This window comes from Daldinia vernicosa (genome assembly GCF_022497035.1).
Source record: "Daldinia vernicosa strain CBS 139.73 unplaced genomic scaffold F5Y00scaffold_47, whole genome shotgun sequence".
In the NCBI taxonomy this organism is placed as follows: Eukaryota; Fungi; Ascomycota; class Sordariomycetes; order Xylariales; family Hypoxylaceae; genus Daldinia; species Daldinia vernicosa.
Window position 1 is genome coordinate 1 of NW_025953963.1, and position 20,641 is coordinate 20,641.

Here is a 20,641-nt window from a genome sequence, read left to right on the forward strand (position 1 = left end):
TTATATATATATTTATATTTAATTTAATAATAAAATTATATTTTAATATAAAAATAAAATATATATAAATATTTTAATAAATATATAATTAATATGTAATATTTTTATAATATAAAAAAAATTATAATAATAATTTTTAAAAAACGTAATAATTTTATACGGTTAATATAATATTATAAATATTTTATATATTAAAATAATAATTATAAATATTTTCAAATACCCCCCTTGCGCGCTAAGGTATCATCCAATGAATGACCAGCGCAAACCTCGGTAGCTCGGTCAACATCTGCAAAGCTGGTACAATTTCTGGTACGATTCCAATGGGAACTTTATACATGTGGCTTTGATGTCATCATACCTAGTATGATTACTTTCTAGGCCAAGACATTTACCAAGACATTTAGAGAGGATTTACCTAAATGGCGTCCCGAACTCCATAGCAAGTAAAGACTTTTTTCTTTCACCTGACGATAAGAAACCGACAGACGGGGACGGAGGGATATTGCAAACAAGTTTTACAATGTCTACTTCGTTGTCGCTCCACGTTCTTACACGGCGGGGCGCCGCGTCAATTCGGTCCAAGGTTCCCAGAAGAGTGCCTAGGGCCTCATATTCCTCCATAATTACACCTCGATTACGATATACTGCTGCGACATATTCTCCCATTGCTCGATCGACCTCTCGCGCATTTAGCACTACTCGTCCCAGATACTTCGCAAGCGCCGAGGATGACTTCGACCCTAAGACCATCGAGCGGGAGAGTGACGAGGTTGATGTCTGTATTGTTGGTGGAGGTCCTGCTGGTTTGAGTGCTGCGATACGTTTAAAGCAACTTGCCAATGAGAATGGCAATGAAGACTTTAGGGTATTATTACTAGAAAAGGCTGGCGAAGTTGGAGCGCATATCGTGTCTGGAGCTGTTATAAACCCGGTTGCGGTTAAGGAGCTATTCCCCGACTGGCTCGATGAGGCGAATGAAAACCGATTTGAGCATGCGACGCCCGCGGCAGGAGATAAGATGAGATTCTTGACCAAGACCAGCGCAATCCCTTTACCAGCCCCGCCGCAAATGCACAACCACGGCAATTACATCGTCAGTTTAAATCAATTTACGAAGTGGCTCGGGGATAGGGCTGAGGAACTTGGCGTCGAGGTTTATCCTGGGTTCGCTGCATCCGAGGTGCTTTACAAGCCCGATGGGTCGGTTCTTGGTGTTGCGACAAATGACCTGGGTATAGGTCGGGATGGGAAGCCCAAGGATAACTTCGAAAGAGGCATGGAGTTCCATGCCCGAGTTACTCTATTTGCAGAGGGATGCCACGGGAGTTTAACGAAGCAAGTTATCAAGAATTTCGATCTAAGAAGGGATAGTCAACACCAAACTTATGGTCTAGGAGTAAAGGAGGTCTGGGAGATACAACCAGAGAAGTTCCACAAAGGCGAGATTACCCATTCTATGGGTTATCCCCTATCCCTGGATACGTACGGCGGCGGATGGATGTATCATTTTGGGGATAATTTGGTCAGCATTGGACTTGTTGTCGCCTTAGATTATAAGAATCCCTGGCTATCACCGTATGGCGAATTCCAAAAGATGAAGCAGCACCCTCTATATAGATCCGTCTTAGAGGGTGGAAAATGCATATCCTACGGTGCGAGAGCCCTTAGTGAGGGTGGATATCAATCGATCCCTAAGGTCGCATTTCCTGGAGGTGCGTTGATCGGCGATTCTGCTGGCTTCGTCAATGTACCTCAAGTCAAGGGCACCCACAACGCTATGAAAACTGGTATGTTAGCTGCGGATGCAGCTTGGAATGCATTGGCAGAAGGAAGCGAGGAATCAATTTTCTTGTACAACTACGAAGATTCTCTCCGGAAATCCAGCGTCTGGAAGGAATTGAAGGAGGTTCGAAACATGCGGCCCTCGTTCCAAACCCCCTTGGGCACTGTCGGTGGTGTTCTATACTCTGGTATAGAGGCTTTCGTTCTAAAGGGTCGTGTTCCTTGGACCCTGAAGCATAGGCATACCGATCACGGCGCCACTAAGGATGCGGATTCGTATCCGAAGATCGAATACCCTAAGCCAGATGGAAAGATTTCATTTGACATTCTGACGAGCGTCTCGCGGACAGGGACGAACCATGAGGAAGACCAACCCGTCCATCTCCAAGTTAAGGACTGGGATGCTCATACTCAGGAGACGTGGCCTACTTATAAAGGCTTGGAGAACCGCTTCTGTCCTGCTGGCGTCTACGAATACGTCGAAGATGACTCAAAGCCACTGGGTGTGAGGTTCCAGATTAACGCCCAAAAGTAAGTACCTCGAGCTACCCTTGTTCCTTGCCCGTGATTTACTAAGTCGGTTCTTGTGCTAATGTTTGCCGCAGCTGTATCCACTGCAAGACATGCGATATCAAGGCGCCTCACCAGGACATCAACTGGGCTGTGCCCCAAGGTGGCGAAGGACCTAAGTACTACATGACATAAGAAAATAAGAAATGGTATGAAGCCTCGATTATTTAAGGAAAAAATGCTCAAAACTGCTCGATGTCTCAATAAGGTCCAACCTATCTATATAGACTTCGGAAAACCGGGGTGTATAATTCACGGATTATGGTGATATACGAACTCAACTTCTAGTATACCAACATTACCTCGCCAGTGATGGACTGGTAAATGCAGATCAGATCGTATCGGACGAAAACGTTGCTGTGTTAAGACCTACTTGGATATATTCGACTGTATATATATAGCCGGCAAGGCGGCTGGGGAGACTAGCTTCAACATGAGTGTCGCTGTTAAGCTTGTTTATCAATACAGAGTAAAAAGTTAACTCATGCGATTTTATCTGTTCCCCTAATTGAATGGCTACTGGTAAATAAAATGATGTACGATACTTTAATGCCATTTTTGTATTATTTGCAATGAATCAATCCTCTTTTTTCTCCTCAGAACCCCTGTTGCGCATGCCACTTCTCCCGCCATCCAGGAAACCAGGGGCTGTCATCAAGGGTCCTAGGTTCCCAGTCCTTCTCGATAATGCCCTTTTCGATCTGCTCTCTCTCGAATTCTTCCAGGGCCGGAATCACCACGTGCTCCGTATGCCAGGTATTCTTGTACTTCATGAGATTCTCCTTGCCCTCCTTCAAGACCTTTAATACGAGACTCGGGACGTACGGTTCGTCCCGCAGTTCTTCCAGGGGTGTGAACAATGCCTTGAAGTTGAATACGACTCCGGCCGACAGCGGGAGCCGGCGTAGTGTCTGCCAGTCTACGCGCAGGTGGATACGAGATCGCGATACGTCCGGGTCTTGGGTATCTCGGTAGCCTTCGTGCGGGTCTCCCGGCGGCATGTAGAGCGGCTGGTCTACCTCGAGCCCCCAGGACCCGCGCTGGATGGGCTTGCTGGCGGGCATCTTGGAGAAGTAACTAAGACAGAGTAAGCATTGTTGCTAAAGTTGGAAAAAGTACCTATATGCAATACGAGAGAGACTAGAGATAGGATATGGCACTTACCGATCCATACTAAACTGCATCTTCTCCTTGTAATCCGGGATTGGTTGGTGTATCTCGTGAAGCTTAAGGCCCATCTTGGTTCCCAAATTCCATCCTAAGGACGAACATGTCATACCAGCGCGGAGGTGGTAGTAGCCGGTCTCCGGATCCCGCAGCATGATGTTGAAGTCTTCCGGAACATTATCTAATAGGATAAGGAGGGGATGCTTCTCCTTAATCGTGGACACCGTGCCTAGGATCTTGTTCTCTAACTGTGACTTGTCCGGCGACAGCACAAAGTACTGCGGATACCGCGCGCATATGAATTGCAGTACCATCTCCATCAGCTCTTTGCATGCAAGCTCCGAGCCGGGGAGCCAATTTAGCACGGCCTTTCCATGTGTCGCGTAGAGTTCTTTGCGCTGCGCAATCCGGGTCTTGTAGGTTGATTCCAGCTCGATCCACCAGTCGGTCTCCAGCTTCGTCAAGGCTATCATCAGTTATTAGCCCCTATTTCATAAGTTTAACAATGCTAGCTAGCTACAAGTAGGTACTCACACATGGTCTGATGGTATGCCCACCTAAATGGCCGATATGGCCGCGGTTTAGCGCGGTCGATATCAAATTCTAAGTATGGTTGGGGCATAGGGACCTCCGAGAGCACCGAGTAGTCGGGGAAGTCTCCTAGTGCTTTGAGTTCACGCACTGAGAAGCCGCTGAAGCAATACTTGGAGTCGTCCGCAGTCCGGTAATCCTCTTCGAGACCCAGCAGTGAGTGCGCGAATGTGTCCATGTCGAACGAAAGATTGCCTAGCGCTTCCTTTTGATCAGGGGACATATTTTCCGCCATGGTACTAAGTTGACCCCTTTGAGAAGGGGGTAAAGTCGAGTAAAGATCTGAAGTTGATGATGACAGCGGCTTCGAGAGCGGTTGCTTCTCGAGCAACGGCGTGCTCGGGCGGGATGCATTGTGTCTTGCGAGGCCTAGTCTCCTGAGAACCACATCCTTCTGGGGTTTATTCAAAGCAAGAAAGGTAAGCAGGGATAGGACAACTCCGGATGCCAACCAAAGGGCAACATATAGTGCCATCTTGAATAATAATCAAGTATAAGATTGAATGCTATAGATAGTAAATGAGATCAACGCAGTTAAGGGATCCCAATATATCTTCTAAATTCCATTAGTTACTCCATCTGCCACTTCTCGCGGGGCCCCCTTTTCTTAATATAATCATCCATCAACAAGGCGAGGTAAGAGGTAGTAAAGCGAACATGTGAGAAGCAGGTATCTTTAGCATAGGTATAGACCGACAGCGGAGTCCCTATCTCGGATGCGATGATAAGCATGTCGGATCATATGAACATACATCGTAGCTGGACGAGATTGGAGCTCGTAGCGCTAGCGCCCGGATGATAACCCTGATGATGTGAGTGGTTGTGAGTGGTTGCTGATAATACTAGCGTATAGAATACCGATCTTCATGCTTGTTTGCCCTGTCAAGCCCACGTACCATACTTTTGGTAAACGCGGGTCACCCCGCATACTACTTGTTTTAGATACAACTGAATATTCCGGGCTATTATAGGCCTATCTGTAATTATTCACGACCTCTTGATATCTGACTAACAATGATCCAAAAGCAGATGACGGCCATGAGGATCAAGAGAAGTTAAAGTTCGCCAATACGAAGCACGAAAGGAGAATATAATCTAAGATAGTTCACGATCCTTTACGGAAGAGAACTTGGTGACGCATCCCGTACCACGTAAGAGGTAGTTACATAGAACTGCTTCTACCTGAAGCCCAGTTCCTGAATGAGAATATAAGGAGTCATCCGCTAAAAATAATGCTAACACATATATTAGTATAGCTAACATCAATTTATAAGTGTTATAGACTTCATATGGTATAAAAATCTTAATAATGTTGTACCCAAGTCTTCCACCCCTAGGAAGAAGTATAATATTTATAGTACTTGGTCCCTCTCGTTTCTATCAAACTTACATGTGGATATCAGAACGTATGTCTTTATCTCTACGCGCCGGAGAACATTCGGAGTTTACTCCGGATGGCTATGTATAAACGTGAATCCCCGAGAAGTCACCGTTATTGGTTGACTACGTGCAGGAAGGTGAACGCCCGCCAAGGCCCTAGTATGCGGTTCCCGTCACTGGACACGGCGTTATCGCAGTATGAGCGTATCAAACACATAGTAATTATATACCTAGGCTTATAATCGAGGTGTTCTTGTATGCATAGATAGATCGTGATTTAATTTAGGAATAAGCTAAGACACTGACTTAGGTTCAAGGTTTAATTTGACGTTGTGCAGATTATACAAAGTTATTGTCTCGAGAATTATAAGGCAAGGTGATGTTATAGCGAATTTTCCCTGCAGCCTATGAATTTACCCAAGTTATATTCTGATGGCTACCTATATGTTATGCGACTATTTAGGGTTGTCATCGTAATGAAAACAAATTCTCATCTTGCCCTTAGTAACCTATGCTGTTTCTATGGTCTTCTCAACGATGTGATCTAAGTCTAGATAATTTGTAGGATCCTGTCTGACCTCTGCATCCAGCAAGATAGTTCCTGTTAAGGATTCGTTCTCCCATGTCTGGCACGTCTTTCCTGAATTCATAGCCCTCCAATAACTTTCCTCATAGATCGGTGGCAATAACTCTTGAGTAGGCTCATCTTCATTCTCCGCAATAACGGAGGGCAGCCTAGCACCACCTACGAGCGTCTTCCAGGCAACATCTTCGACTACTTGGGTGAGGTGTTCTCCTGAAGCAGAGACAACCCCTTTCCCATCACCGGCGTCGGCGAGTTATCTGAGTTTGTCGAAAAACTGCTCAGCACCTCAGGGCATATGACGGGGAGTTTGAGGTGAAGGTGACGCATGCGAGGAAGTATGCAGCGCAGTCTGTCGCAAATACTGTAGATCCCGCCCCTAGGTAGTCCGATAGCCCGCACTGTCAACGAGCGGACGATTTTACTATACCTAGTATCGTCGCCAGTATGTATTTCCAACGGGGACAACTCAACAGAATAAGGGGTTATGTGTCTACTAAACCCCGCATCCGCATGCTCTTCTGCGTAAAACCTTCACAATATATTCACCAGTCTATCTCCTTGGCTGGCATTCAACTACACCTCCGCTATTTCAGTATCAGTACATAAGACTTGATGTCGTTCATCAAAATAATAAGAAAAGGTTCAACAATTGGTACAAACCGTAAATATCATTGGTCGATTTAGCCATTTTCTCTTTCCTGGCCAATCCCTATGTATCAATACTGAAAATAGTGGAGGTGTAGTTGAATGCCAGTCAAGGGGATAGCTCCGGAAACAAGAAAAATAAATTCAAGCTATTTTCAAATGATGGTGTTCAAGTTTATATGATAATATGTAATAAAATACTCGGGCAGATGTCATAATTAGATACTTTGCTAAGCGCGATGACGCCACTTAAACAGATCCCGACAGGTAAAATACTATCCCGACTCCGCAAGCGACATCTTACGGCGTTACTGTAGAGTAACGGTTAGTGGATTATAGTTTCATTCTTCCGCTCTCCTCAAGGCGGAGAATCCTCGAAACAAGTACATAGTCCGAGAATTTTGCGCCCTGTTGTCATTACATAGTCATCACCACGCCTTGGCTTATAAGACCCATTTGGAATCACGTAGCGATATACAGTAAGCCGCATCATACGCACAAGCATCTGACCTAGTCCAAAATAAATCTCAACTTTGGTAATTACCAAATATCTAATCTATAGATGCTTCATTGATACGCATTTCCGGCTGTTTGAAACACGCCTTTCTCTTTGCATCTATTGCATCTATTGCGGTCGGACCCGAAGACAAAGCCCGTTTAAAGGATTCGCTAACTAGGGGTAATCAGTAATTTGATATCTTGGTTTTAGGACTGATTTGTCAACGCTGGCGCCCTATTGTATGCTGACGACCAGGGACCAAATGCCCGCGGAACTGTAACGGGAGATAGAAGAGAAAGAACCGATGCATCAATTGCAACCCAAAATTTATATATAAATCGAGTCGGAATACCTTGATGGCACCTACTACATCCTAACTAACTACCTACCCGCTTCTCGCATAAAGGTCGCTTACTACAACATCGTCGAAGAGTTGAGTTGTGTATATCCATTATATCCTACTAGCGAGATCACTCCTGAACGTATACCATGGTCAGGGAAGGTAGCTGTCTTTGCGGCAAGATCCGCATCTCGTTTGAAGGCGAGCCTATAAACAAGGTTAGATTCCTGAATTATCTTATTTCATTCACTGTAAACATTTATGTCTCTAACATTAACACACACTCAGATGTTGTGCCACTGCCTCGACTGTCGCAAAATCTCAGGCTCAGCTTTTAGCACCAATATCGTCGTGCCCGCCGCTGGCTTCAAGATTCTATCGGGGACGCCCAAGACTTATGTCACGGATGGCGACTCAGGTCAGGAGATAACGTCGTACTTCTGCGGCGACTGCGGCTCAACTCTGTGGCGCAACGGGAAAGTCACCGACTTCAACCCAATCGTCAAAGCTGGTGTCATAGACGACTCGAACTTCTTCGTCGACAACGAAGCCAAGCCAAGAGTAGAATTGTTTTCGCATCGGCGGCCGCGTTGGGTTAAGGAGATTCCCGGTGCAGTTCAGATGTGAGAGTTGTGATTGGGTGGAAGATGGAGACCACGTTGTTGATACTATCCAAGTACACTTTAGAGGAGGAGCAAACGTATACTAGGCTCGACCAGACCAATAAATCAACCGGATTCAATACTTGTTTGTGCCTATGTGAAAGGTTTATCGAACCGAATGGAGGTTTGGTTTGTGAATATGTTCCATGAAATAACAAGTGATAGCCGACGTGTTCAGTTATCTCGTGATGTCAACTGAACAGGATCTGGACAGCTAAGATATTCGATGCATCGACCCGACCGTATGCTCAGGGGGTAGGTAGTAGCATTTCTGACCCTTAAGTCTAAGGAAAGCTCTTGGACAAGTTAACGTTGTAAGATACATCCGGCCCACTAGCTCCATATCAGTAGTTATGCTGTCTTAACAGGATATCTTTGAAAAGGAACCACTTAACTATCATATGGGTGGGTAACAATATCAATCTTCCCAGGGGTTAACTAGCGTCTCGAGCAATATTCAGTCCTCTGTGGATTTTCGTCGTAATAATTGCCCCTTAAACAACCTCGCTATCGTGTGATTGTCTCCGCCGGGCGCGCGTCACATTGCCGAGACCTCACCGTGCTTGAATCTATACCTGTATTATTCGAGAATCGGATACGATTCGATGCCGAACAGCACCACCGCAGACAAGAATGGTCGGATATTGAAGTGGGGACTAGATGCCGAGTTGCCCCCCAAATTTGTTCATGCCCTTTTTCGAACTACACTGCTGTTGACTGATCGTTAAGGGGGGTGATAATTACGTAAGACCGCTGAAATATCATTTCATTTGAAAAATCACGGACGTCTCTACGCGTAACAATCTGATATTTCCCCCTATTTACCAAGACCGCGGCTTTACGTATGTTAAATAGCCTGGAGACTTTGGGCTTAGAATTCAAGTTTCATATTGCAGACACGTAATTGCTAAATGTAAAAGTTAGTCTACACAAAAAGCTAGTAGGGATATCGCAACAATGGATATCCAGATGGATATCGTGTAGCGTTTTGATGATTTAAAGTATTGCGGTGAGTCCGAGGTCGTCAACCAGGGTACTGATCGCTGCAATATATGCCACTCCTGTACTTCGATCCGTCTCACGTTCAGGGATAATTTATTTGATTGGTGAATAAATTGCGTATTTCGCTTTTAGTAATCTTGGGAATAATACGGCTCCGTGAGCTCTTGGAAGGAAAAACATGAAAAGTTTCCAACATTTTATATAACTATTTTCATTTTCAAATGATGTCCATTCCGTAACGTGGTGGATCTGCGAGTAGGTTGGTGATCTACGGATGGGTTCCCAGCATTTAAATACAAGTGTAATACGTAAGCGTGGAATTTCAGCCTGCCAAGTTTGCTAAGCTTGCTAAGCTTTTTTCGTAGCGCGTTTACGTTCGATTGATTGGCATAAGTCACTCCGTAGTGACGGATAGCTCGGAATTGCCAAGCCAATTAGATCGGGGAAAACGTCAACTGTGTGACTGTGGATCAATGGTGGAGGGGTCCTTTCGTAAATACACGCCCCATCCTTAACCGTTTCTAGCCCCTCATAGAGATGCCACTTTAGGTACCTATATGTAATTTTAGTTGCCTCGCATACGTTTGCATAGCCACGGCCTGCCACATCAGCTTCCTTCTGATACAGGAAATTGAAGCAGTCGATGGCAACCGCGATCCAGTTAGGCTGCAGCATTCTAGATCCATTATTGGACGGATTAAAACTGTTAGAGCCTCCTTCCTCGTGTTCTCTTTTAACTAACCAATCATTAAACCCTACGTAAAGTACACTATATACGTACCTTGGTGAATTAGGTATGTACATTCTTTGCACGGATTCACTGATTCACTGATTCCGGCCAAATTTCCTATTCCTGTTCCTAGTCTTACGCCTCTTCTCTCACACCAACGTATGTAAAGAGGTTTTTGTCCCCCAAATTTTGAAACTAAATTCATTGGTTCCATTGGTTCAGACCGAAGGTGACCTTGATTTGGTCTGACGATCCACTTGGTTCTTTGGTTCATTTGACCTGCACGTTCGCCGCTTTTTCTACTTTCTTCTTATTCTCAATTAAAACCTCCCGCATTCCATTTTTCTTGGCCTTTTTCTTATTATCATCGCGCAATCGTCAATAATCCTCACTCGTTATCATTACCGACACACCTTCGTTATTTATTCTTTCGTTTATCTCGGTGGTGACGTGCAAATTTCTGACTTCAGAGTTTTTCAGTCCTAATTTATTTCCTATTGGTTGGTCGTTCTTGGTTCTTGGAATCTTTCGCTTAGGATCGCAGAACATCAACCGCCACGATGTGGACGTCCTCTGCCGTCTCATATCTCGCCTTGGGACTTGGCGCCCTATCTAGCAGCGCATTAGCTCAGAGCTACACTACCATCCCGCCCATCAAGGCTGTAGGCCAGCACTTCTTCTATTCCAACAACGGCACTCAATTGTAAGTTTAAGCTCAAACTATCTTATCAACCGTTGTCTTGGCAAATCCTCGAACCCCAAAGCTAATTAATTATCCGTGACTAGCCTGCTCAAGGGCGTTGCTTATCAGGAGGACTACAGTCCCAACGGTACTGCTAACAATGATGGCAATACCAAGTATACTGATCCGTTGGCCGACGCTACGAAGTGTAAGCGCGACATTCCCGTCATGAAGAAGATCTTCACCAATGTGATCCGAGTCTACGCTATCGATCCCACCCAAGATCACGATGATTGTATGGAGCTATTGGCTTCTAATGACATTTATGTCATTGCCGATCTCGGAGAGCCTGGTACTTCCATCGATAGCAACGACCCCGAATGGAATGTCGATCTTTACGAGCGTTACACTTCTGTCGTCGATGCTCTAAGCAAATACAAGAACGTCATCGGTTTCTTTGCTGGCAACGAAGTCGTAGAGTCGCAGAATCAGACATCGTCTGCTGCTTTCGTTAAGGCTGCCGTCCGAGACACAAAAGCCTACATCAAGTCGATGAACTACCGTGATACTTTGGGTGTAGGCTACGCAACAGCTGACGTTCCTAGCAGAGATGAGCTGGCTCATTACTTTGCCTGTGAGCCTGTAGATGGCGAGACTACATCAATTGATTTCTGGGGCTACAACGTCTACTCGTGGTGTGGAAACAGCAACTATGAGACCTCATCGTATGGTACTCGTGTCGATTTCTTCCAGGACTATCCCGTCCCTGCTTTCTTCGCCGAATATGGTTGTATTGAGGGTGTCGAGAAGGGCCACAGACCTTTTACCGAGGTTGCTGTTCTCTACGGTAACATGACCTCGGTCTTTTCCGGAGGTATCGTCTATGAGTATTTCGAAGCGGATAACCACTATGGTTTGGTCTCCATCGACGGCGACACCGTTAGCCCATACCCGGAATACACCTCGCTCTCGTCTCAACTGGCCAAGGTCACACCGTCCCTCACACAGTCGAGCGCATACACGCCGTCTAACACTGCCCCCGCCTGCCCTACCGTTGGTGGTACGACATGGGCTGCTGCTGCGTCACCTCTTCCCCCTTCGGTTAACCCTGAGCTTTGCTCGTGTGAGGTTGCTAGCCTGCAATGCACCATCGATTCTGATGACGAGGACTCATACGCAGACGTATTCGACTACATTTGTGGTGTGGACGACGACTACTGCAAAGGAATCGCCCACAACGGTACTACTGGTACTTACGGCGCTCTTAGTGGATGTTCTCCCAAGCAGCAACTCGCTTGGGTGGCCAACCAGCTATACATAAACAGCGACAACAAGGCAAGCGCTTGTGACTTCAGCGGATTAGCCAAGACGCAAAGCCCCACGACCTCATCTGGCTGCGCGGCTTTGATTTCGGCAGCTGGTACGAATGGTGAAGGCTCTGTGGTTAGCCCGACGGGACAGCAAGGTACTGCAGCTGCGAGCAGCTCATCCGAAGGTGCTGCTGTGGGTAACATGATGGCGCCCTCGTTCTTCAACTACGGCAAAGCCTTCTTTGCTGCCTACGTGATCACTGCCCTGGTCTCAGGTGTTGGTATGTTCGTGCTGTAAGGCAGCAAGTTGAGGAGTAGGAAGTTCTGGCAAATAGGGGGCGAGGGACAGTAATGGGTCCGAATGTGTACTAGGATGGCGTATTTCTGAACTTGCGAATGAGAACATGAGGACATCATGTCCCATTTTTTATTAAGAGTTGATGCGACTTGTTTTATTAGAAGCTATTTCCCCCTTCCTTTTTGTGAAGCTGTAGATACCTTATGGTTGTGTTAAGTCTGTATGTGCCCCCTTTTCTGGTTGCTTTAAGTGATACGAATAGCATAGCTAGGTTAGCTGAGTACCTAATGTTTTGAAACTCAATATACGCTGGCAATGTCTCTTGCAATTCAATTTTGATGCTACTCCTTTTCTACATATCAAAAGAATCGGCTGCAGGTACATCCATAAGATGTACGCGTAGTGTATGGCATATGCAGCTAGTGTTTGCAGCTAGTGTTAGAGGTGTAGGGATCCTTGTCTAACATTAGGAGCAAGTACATTAGGTACTTCATGCGTCACCCCCCACTTGATTTCGCAACCAACTTCTAAATTCCGGTTTACAATATTATTTCAATATTATTTCTTCATGGACATCAGCATACAATTTCCCAGCGATGCCGTCGAGCGTCGTAGGCTTCAAAATCGAGCAGCGCAACGCAGGTTTCGCCGTAAGTTAAACTAGAAATAATATGTCCTATCTTCCTGCCAACAGTCGTGTTTCATAGAAAAGAGAGAGAAAGGACGCCATGTTGTTGTCGATGAAAATGATGTCCACACCAATTCTGAGGCTTACCCAAGTTTCGGAGCATCTATAACTGGACCCCAGTACCAAATCCAGTCGCAGCTATCGCTACCTCACCCTGCAAATATAGATGTGGTCCCACAAGGTGATTCCACTACTTTACCTGGTCTCCTATCAACTGCGAGCCCTTCGCTTCAGGTCGAGGGCAGTTCGAACAACGCTACCTCTCATATCGATCCCAACTTCTGGGATCACAATGTCATAGATGGCTTCTTATCGACCACGGTTACGGGGCTTACGCCCGATGCTAACCCTTCTTCGCCGTCACAATTCCTGCAAGAGCTAGACACAACCCCCGACGGAATAATAGGAACCGATATAGTCGACAATACGAGAATCTCTCATCCCCTCCACAATAACGAAAATGAGCTTCAAGAGCCCCGCCCATCTAATGATATACGAAGGCCGCTAAGATACCGACCCTCAGCACGTCTTAAAGAGTCCCTTGAATCGGTACGCGGGGATGACGACGACGGATGGCTCGGTGCTTTACATATCGCGGCTCAAAGTGGACACGAAAGAATGGTCGACATACTAATAGAACAAGGAGAAGACTTTAACGAGAAAGACAGTGATGGACGTACTCCGCTGATGCACGCCGTGATAAGCGGCCATGAAGGTGTGGCGCAATTACTCCTCGCACGGGGCGCCCGTATCGCTCCCGTAGACCGGGACGCGAGGTCGGTACTACACTGGGCTGCGCTGTACCGACGCGAAAGTATGCTACGTATGTTTCTCGAACCGCGGGGTGACTGCGCGGTAGATCATCCCGATGTCGATGCGTACGACGACTCGGGATGGACGCCCCTACACATGGCGATCTATCGGGACTTCGAGGCCGGCGTGCGGATGCTTCTCCAGGCCGGCGCGCGTTTAGATTCGAAAGCGCAGAAGTGCCCTTTCACAAGGAAACTGGACGTTCTCGGTTTATCTTAACAAATACCTACCTTTTACCTAAATTCCTTACGTCCCGCGACTGCTTACGGTGCTTAGATCCGAATGACTACACAGAGTTCCAGACCACTAATGCTTGAAAGTATATTTTACTACTTGCATGGAAAAAGATTGACTATCGCTTCATATACATATATAGTACGAATAGGGAAATATTGTGACCCTTCCGGCTTCGGTGGATATAGACTAAACTTGATATAACAGCTGAGCACAATATCGGTGTACAACTGCGGCCCTCTTTTAAAATATATAAATCCAAAAAATGCTGGCTTTTATCAACCATTAAGCATATTCTCTCTTACCCGCTTTCACGATGGCCCTCCAAGGTAGAATGGGCGTATTACTCTTTACAACCCTACAACCGTCTTATGGCAGCATATCGCAATCATAGATACCGGCGTTCTTATATGTGTGGCAACAATAATCTTCCTCATATTCTGTATCGAGACAAAAGAAACGGCATGGGGGCGGTGGACTAGCGGTCCGCTTGACGCCTGAGATTTATCGACTCTGGAGGCGGTAGAGATATTGATGGGCTTGCGAAGGTCACTCCGGTTAACCGCACTCTACACGACCATTGATGTTATGGAACGACACTGTCAGTCAACTAGTATTGCCGTTCTCCTAGGCTGTCTATCTAAATCGTATCCGTTACTTTAATAGATTGCTTCGTTTTACCCCCAATTATTTCTATAGACCGGGCTCGAACCAACTGCCAAGCATCGCCTTCGTGCCCCCATACGTATTGCTTACGCGTCCAATCTTAATCAATCGCGCCGTCTACATCACCAACCAAATTCGCAAAGCTGCTTTCCCGCAAGTACCCCTTAATAGCTAGGCTTGTTTACCTATTGTACAGTCTTCTATGCGCGCCTAGCGGCATTATTTGGGTCGCGGCTCTTGTTCGAATCGGAGTGATTAATGACAATGGCTACGGCCCCGTAAAACGCCTCAATTTGGCTTTTTAGCGTCTACCAGCCTTATATCAATCATTCTTCAGCTACCTATTTCATAGGATATTGTCAGGAGAGCCACTATTGCCGTGATAGCTTTAAAGGAGGCATAAACACCTACTGGGGGGATGGCCTCCGATAACGTATAGTGCTACATACAGTACAGCTTCTTTTTTATATACTTACCTGGGTACTTTAATGAACTAGTTAAAAAAAATAAAGTTGTGATTGTATTAAGATATAATTTAATAGAAGCAACTCGGGTTTACTAGATATCACTCTAATAACAATACTAATACACCCCCTTCTATAGCTTCTATGGGCTACTCGCCGTTTTACCTGCATCCGTAACTAGCCGACGGACCTCTTCTGCACATAGCGACATAACGAGTATACTTTGGGTGAGGTAGAGCGACTGGCACCTTCTAATGAGCCTTCAGGAAGAGAAGCTATCACTCTGAGTTTCCGGACGATACCTAGTTTCTCGGCGTTACCTATTAAATATTCGCTTAGACGCGCTTCTAAAAGGAGTAAGAGAAAATGTTGAGTTAGATTGGTACGTAGTTAATCGGTATGACTACCATGACTTAGGTACTTTTTCTTTATTTAGCCTGTCAGGCCAATCATATTCAATGCTGTGTTTTGAAGTCGCTTCTATAATTCAGTAGAATCGATGGGGGAAATAGGTAATACATCATCCTTCGTTGGGACCAACTTACCATGCCATGAACTTACCAGTCTACATTTGGCTTAAGCAGCTGGCTCGTCGGGCTTGGTCTCCCGCAGCGGAGCGATTCCCCCACGATGCCGCGAGCTTGCCTACTTGGACCTCCGATCCCAGCTCCGCTCTTAGTAAGAAGTATATCATAGAACCCCACGAATCGCTACGTCGTGTGAGCAGCGGTTTGGAGTCCGCATATATGGTACAACCTAGCGGTGCATCAAGGAAATATGCCGCCGGCATTACCTCGCGAGAATTGCGAGGATATTGAACGAACACAAGTAGATCTGCGGCAATCGAACGATGTCCTCGAAAGCTCTATCCGATTTAGAGGATTCTTGTGGATCACTTGATTGCTATACCGAGCAAGGTATTGGTTCGTCGCCCACGTCGTAACGGCGTATTGATTTTACCCGTATATTCTCCCGAGCGAGCTCCATGCAAGATGGTCATACGCCAAGCCCCGTGTACCGGCGTAGCGGTGTCCATGGTCCACGGCCTGGTAGTCTTGTCCCCTTTATAAACCAGAACCCCGGATTCCTAAATGACCTGACGTGGCGGAAGACCTAATTGAAGACATCCGGAGAAATACACTTGCGGCTGAAAGTGAAAGAACACGATGTTACGCTCTACAGAGGACGGCGACCGCTACGAGCTGGAGAGCCCGACGGCTCTGCCGAAATCTGGCGCTTTCTTGTGGAATCAGAAGATGATGATCCAGATCACCTGTCGTGGGTATGCGACGGCACAGTTCATGCAGCCTGAGCCGTCCAAGTACGCGCACGCGCCTAATCTCGAAGCCAAGACCTTCATGCAACCCGAGCAGAACTACTACGCACACCACCCGGGCCGTTTTGTCTACATCAAGGACGAGGAGACTGGCCAGCTGTTTTCGGCACCCTATGAGCCGGTGCGGGCTCCGCTCGACCGCTTCGTGTTTTCTGTCGGCAAGAGTGATATCTCCTGGACCGTTGAGTACCTTGGTATCCGCGTTGAAATGACCTTGGTGATTCCAACGCATGATGTGGTAGAGCTATGGTCGGTTAAAGTGACCAACCTATCCTCACGACCGCGCAGAATTAGCGTGTATCCCTATTTCCCATTTGGGTACATGTCGTGGATGAATCAAGAAGCTGAATGGCGACCGGATCTCGGCGGCGTGGTAAGCAGTAGTATCACGCCATACCAGAAGGCAACAGACTACTTCAAGAACAAGTATCTGAAGGACAAGTCATATTTTCTGTGCGAAACCTTTCCGGTATCATGGGAGGCAATGCAACAGGCCTTCGAGGGTGAAGGTGGCCTCCATGCACCTTCGTCGCTGGAACAATCAGAGCTCGGCCGTAGCGATGCTCGCTACGAGACGCCTGTGGCTGTGGTACAGTACCGGGAGGAGCTCAAGACAAACGAACAGCATGAGTACCGATTTCTCTTCGGTCCCGCGTACGATGACGCCGAAATCCGTTCGGTACGGGATAAGTACCTCAGTAAGGAGGGGTTCGCACGGACAGCCCGGGAATACGCAGATTATATCAACAAAGGAAAAGGGTGCTTACAGATTGAGACTCCTGATAAGCACGTAGACAACTTTGTCAATAACTGGCTACCGCGGCAGTGCTATTATCATGGCGACGTGAACCGGCTGACCACAGATCCGCAGACGCGCAATTACCTACAGGACAACATGGGCATGTCATATATCAAGCCCGAGGTCGCACGTCGAGCTTTCCTGATCGCCGTGGCACAGCAGGAGAAAAATGGCGCTATGCCCGACGGTATCTTGTTGGCGGAGGGCGCTGAGCTCAAGTACATTAACCAGATCCCACATACTGACCACTGTATCTGGTTACCCGTCACCCTGGAGGCATACCTCGCCGAGACAGGTGATTATGATCTTCTGAAGGAGCAAGTAAAAGGAATGCACGGCGATACGTATACCGTATTTGAGCGCTTTAGTCGGGCTATGGATTGGTTACTCTCGGCCCGAGACGCGCGTGGGCTGAGCTACATTGCGCAAGGCGATTGGTGCGACCCGTTGAACATGGTGGGTTACAAAGGTAAGGGTGTATCCGGGTGGCAGACGGTTGCTACCGCATTTGCATTGAAGTTGTGGGCGGACGTTTGTGAGCACGAAGGAAAGGCCGATCTAGCAGCACACTACCGCGCAGGCGCCAAGGAGGTCAACGATGCGGCTAATGCGCACCTGTGGGATGGAGACTGGTTCGCGCGAGGAATCACAGACGATAATGTAATCTTCGGCGTCAAGACGGATAACGAGGGTCGTATTTGGCTGAATCCGCAGACGTGGTCGATCTTGAGCGGGGCGGCTAGCAAGGAGCAGATCACGCGGATGTTGCCCCAAGTAGATTCGCAGATGGGTACGCCGTACGGCGTTGTGATGTTCGCTCCTCCATATAGCGGCATGCGAGAAGACGTAGGGCGTGTGACGCAAAAGTATCCCGGTTCAGCTGAGAACGGGTCAGTCTATAACCATGCGGCCGTCTTCTACGTCCACAGCCTGTACTCCATTAAGGAGAGCGATCGAGCATACGATGCTCTAAGGAAGATGATCCCTGGACCTTCAGAAGAGGACTATATACAGAGAGGCCAGCTGCCCGTGTATATCCCTAACTATTACCGAGGCGCGTACCAGCAATATCCCCGCACCGCGGGACGGTCTAGCCAGCTCTTCAACACGGGGACAGTGTCATGGCTATACCGAAGCTTTATCGAGGGGCTATGTGGCCTGCGTGGAGACGCGAAGGGTTTGCGTATCCAGCCACAGTTACCGTCTTTCTGGGATGCTATCAAAGTGACACGCTTATTCCGCGGCGCCACATTCGTTATTGATATCCGTCGTTCAGCAGACGTAAAGGAGATAGTGGTAAAACACGAGGGCCGGGTCCTCCCGGAAGCGCGCTTCACCAATATCCAGCCGGGTGCTACCTACGAGCTCTCCGTCGCGGTGCCTAAATAACGTGCTAGGTTGTCTGTGGTTGTTGATTGTACAGCCGATAGCTAGTTGGACCAATGGTGTTGGACTGGCTGGCTAGAATGGAAACAAAAGGAGAGGTTTGCGAAATACCTACGTATAATCAATTCGTTGATGAGCCAGCTGGATAGAGACTCTCATTGAATCTGTTTTCAGCTTATCAAATCCTGTTAATAGACGGCGTCATATTCATATAGAGAAATTTCAATCTTGAATTCTTATCATCCAATGTATCAAAATTCCCCATGCTCTCCTAAGGAGTAGATCGATGAAGCGTGAAACGCCAAGAGGATGCACGTCCACACCGACTCGCATCACATCTTGGCGACGTCTCAAGCTGAAGACTGTCACGATATGAATAAATCTTCAAGAATTTCTTCTGCTCCTCAATTAACGTGTTGAGCAGGAAAAAGCGCAATGGAAGAAATATGGCGAGGCTCGAAGATAACATTCCTCAACCTCGGGCTGTTATGGTTGGTAACATCTGTATTAGGCCAAAGGATACGGGTAGAGGAACCGATTCGCCCTCTCGTAATGGACGGTGCAACGATAACGAGCGAGACAGACTACCTACCCGAGAAGACAAAGGTAGTAGAACATGTTGTCGAATCAAGCATCCCGCAAGTCTCCGATGTACCGCAAATCTCAGGTATTCCACAAGTGGATGTGAATCCACCCAACGGCACGACAACCGGTAGCCAAGCGCAGCCAACTGAGCCCGTGGTTCCAATATCCGCATTGTTATTCTCTGGTGCACCTGGTCCGAAAGACTGTCGCGGTACAGTAATGACGAACATCCAGCTGCCCAAGCCTGGATTACAACACTCAACTCCGAAATGTTATAACGTACCTGGGGTAGCACAATGTGGGACTTTCATCGCGAATATGGATGATGGGTGCCAGGCACGCTTGTTCAACGAGCCCAACTGTCTAACGTTCGCCAACCTAGCCGTGTTTACTCCGGAGCAGAGGGCCGTAGGTGGATTATTGAGGAGTATTGAGATTACGTGTGGAATCGAAGGCGTGACACCACCACCGTTAAATCTTCCCGGTCTTAAACTACCGCCAAATGCTCAACAGGCTGTTGGAAAGGTACCTAAAGTTTCCTCTATAGTATTTTCCGCTTTGAACGAAACAAGCTGACTAGGCATGCGTAGTGAGCATGGCTATCAGCCTACGCCATGATAAAAGGCAAAGAACCCAGGTAAACCGGTCCATAAAGGATTGCGAATACCTGGTAGGTATCCATGTTTCAGAGATGGATCGTGGTTTGCGGCTCATTGGCGAAATCCGGAGAAGTCTCCAACGACTGGTCATGTCGTGCAGACTTTATATACCTAATATGTATAAGGAGTCTTACGAGCACTACCGGTTTGAGAGAGCCGATCGCTTGGTATAAGACAATTATCTAGGCATGCAAGGAGATATATTTGGACAAATAGTTTGGACAAATAAGTCGCGTGCGTACTTATTAAGAGTCCTTATTAATGCAGCGTGACGGGAACACGTTGCGAGCAACGGGAGGGGAAACTCATTGTCGAGAAGACGAATCATGAGTCAAGAAGTTCTGCCGGACGGAAGTAGTAAAAAGTAGTAAACTGATGCCCAAGCAATATTCACTATGGAAGCAAACATGCGACGCATGTCTGGCGTAAAGAAGGGTTACATACAGTTAGGCAGGTAGATAGGACGAATGGAAGAAGGTGATGAAGCAGGAAATATTTGAAATATCAGTTAGAGTTATGATATATGATAGCAGCAATTACAATGTGCTAATACAACATGTTAGCAGGTGTTTCCACTGTGTCTTAGCATCTACTAGCACTATCGATAAAACATTATTACAAGACCTTGGCGGGGCAGGCGGGGCTAGCGGGGGATTTTACTGAATATAGTGTACAATATTGGTGGTTGAGTTAGCATGAGAATAGCGCTAAAATGGGCTTATCTGGGCGATGTCGCGTCATTACCTGAGTCTCTATGCATTCAA

General features: G+C 46.9%; 7 protein-coding genes across 7 annotated transcripts; 6 read left to right on the plus strand and 1 right to left on the minus strand.

The window, feature by feature from the left end:
• The first annotated feature begins 234 nt into the window (after positions 1 to 234).
• F5Y00DRAFT_148949 (uncharacterized protein) lies at positions 235 to 2,721 on the plus strand. Its single transcript, XM_048004488.1, has 2 exons — positions 235 to 2,316; positions 2,391 to 2,721. The coding sequence occupies exons 1-2, from the start codon at positions 524 to 526 to the stop codon at positions 2,488 to 2,490; spliced, it is 1,893 nt and encodes a 630-aa protein (XP_047862029.1). The 5' UTR covers positions 235 to 523; the 3' UTR covers positions 2,491 to 2,721.
• A 230-nt stretch (positions 2,722 to 2,951) lies between these two features.
• On the minus strand, positions 2,952 to 4,588 carry F5Y00DRAFT_264818 (uncharacterized protein; the record flags this gene model as incomplete). The annotated part of the gene is made up of 3 exons (XM_048011712.1): positions 2,952 to 3,432; positions 3,520 to 3,988; positions 4,057 to 4,588. The coding sequence occupies 3 exons, from the start codon at positions 4,586 to 4,588 to the stop codon at positions 2,952 to 2,954; spliced, it is 1,482 nt and encodes a 493-aa protein (XP_047862030.1).
• Positions 4,589 to 7,208: 2,620 nt separating this feature from the next.
• F5Y00DRAFT_148972 (Mss4-like protein) lies at positions 7,209 to 8,755 on the plus strand. Its single transcript, XM_048004489.1, has 2 exons — positions 7,209 to 7,781; positions 7,852 to 8,755. Exons 1-2 carry the CDS (start codon positions 7,713 to 7,715, stop codon positions 8,188 to 8,190), a joined length of 408 nt encoding a protein of 135 aa, XP_047862031.1. The 5' UTR covers positions 7,209 to 7,712; the 3' UTR covers positions 8,191 to 8,755.
• Positions 8,756 to 10,072: 1,317 nt separating this feature from the next.
• F5Y00DRAFT_244510 (carbohydrate-binding module family 43 protein) lies at positions 10,073 to 12,586 on the plus strand. Its single transcript, XM_048008838.1, has 2 exons — positions 10,073 to 10,660; positions 10,744 to 12,586. Exons 1-2 carry the CDS (start codon positions 10,518 to 10,520, stop codon positions 12,245 to 12,247), a joined length of 1,647 nt encoding a protein of 548 aa, XP_047862032.1. The 5' UTR covers positions 10,073 to 10,517; the 3' UTR covers positions 12,248 to 12,586.
• Positions 12,587 to 12,779: 193 nt separating this feature from the next.
• Positions 12,780 to 14,674, plus strand: F5Y00DRAFT_244511 (ankyrin repeat-containing domain protein). Its single transcript, XM_048008839.1, has 2 exons — positions 12,780 to 12,897; positions 12,955 to 14,674. The coding sequence occupies exons 1-2, from the start codon at positions 12,816 to 12,818 to the stop codon at positions 13,965 to 13,967; spliced, it is 1,095 nt and encodes a 364-aa protein (XP_047862033.1). The 5' UTR covers positions 12,780 to 12,815; the 3' UTR covers positions 13,968 to 14,674.
• Positions 14,675 to 16,090: 1,416 nt separating this feature from the next.
• Positions 16,091 to 18,852, plus strand: F5Y00DRAFT_149044 (glycoside hydrolase family 94 protein). The gene has a single exon (XM_048004491.1). It carries the CDS (start codon positions 16,279 to 16,281, stop codon positions 18,634 to 18,636), a length of 2,358 nt encoding a protein of 785 aa, XP_047862034.1. The 5' UTR covers positions 16,091 to 16,278; the 3' UTR covers positions 18,637 to 18,852.
• On the plus strand, positions 18,853 to 20,422 carry F5Y00DRAFT_149017 (uncharacterized protein). Its single transcript, XM_048004490.1, has one exon. The coding sequence runs from the start codon at positions 19,069 to 19,071 to the stop codon at positions 19,792 to 19,794; it is 726 nt and encodes a 241-aa protein (XP_047862035.1). The 5' UTR covers positions 18,853 to 19,068; the 3' UTR covers positions 19,795 to 20,422.
• The last annotated feature ends 219 nt before the right edge of the window (positions 20,423 to 20,641 follow it).

Excerpts from the sequence above, each read along its gene's own strand:
- F5Y00DRAFT_148972 (XM_048004489.1), top strand. The coding sequence starts at position 7,713 with ATGGTCAGGGAAGGTAGCTGTCTTTGCGGCAAGATCCGCATCTCGTTT. Across the intron at positions 7,782-7,851 it reads AAGGCGAGCCTATAAACAAG|ATGTTGTGCCACTGCCTCGA; the intron begins GTTAGATTCCTG and ends ACACACACTCAG.
- F5Y00DRAFT_148949 (XM_048004488.1), top strand. The coding sequence starts at position 524 with ATGTCTACTTCGTTGTCGCTCCACGTTCTTACACGGCGGGGCGCCGCG. Across the intron at positions 2,317-2,390 it reads TTCCAGATTAACGCCCAAAA|CTGTATCCACTGCAAGACAT; the intron begins GTAAGTACCTCG and ends TGTTTGCCGCAG.
- F5Y00DRAFT_244510 (XM_048008838.1), top strand. The coding sequence starts at position 10,518 with ATGTGGACGTCCTCTGCCGTCTCATATCTCGCCTTGGGACTTGGCGCC. Across the intron at positions 10,661-10,743 it reads TCCAACAACGGCACTCAATT|CCTGCTCAAGGGCGTTGCTT; the intron begins GTAAGTTTAAGC and ends ATCCGTGACTAG.
- F5Y00DRAFT_149017 (XM_048004490.1), top strand. The coding sequence starts at position 19,069 with ATGGAAGAAATATGGCGAGGCTCGAAGATAACATTCCTCAACCTCGGG.
- F5Y00DRAFT_244511 (XM_048008839.1), top strand. The coding sequence starts at position 12,816 with ATGGACATCAGCATACAATTTCCCAGCGATGCCGTCGAGCGTCGTAGG. Across the intron at positions 12,898-12,954 it reads AGCGCAACGCAGGTTTCGCC|AAAAGAGAGAGAAAGGACGC; the intron begins GTAAGTTAAACT and ends CGTGTTTCATAG.
- F5Y00DRAFT_149044 (XM_048004491.1), top strand. The coding sequence starts at position 16,279 with ATGTTACGCTCTACAGAGGACGGCGACCGCTACGAGCTGGAGAGCCCG.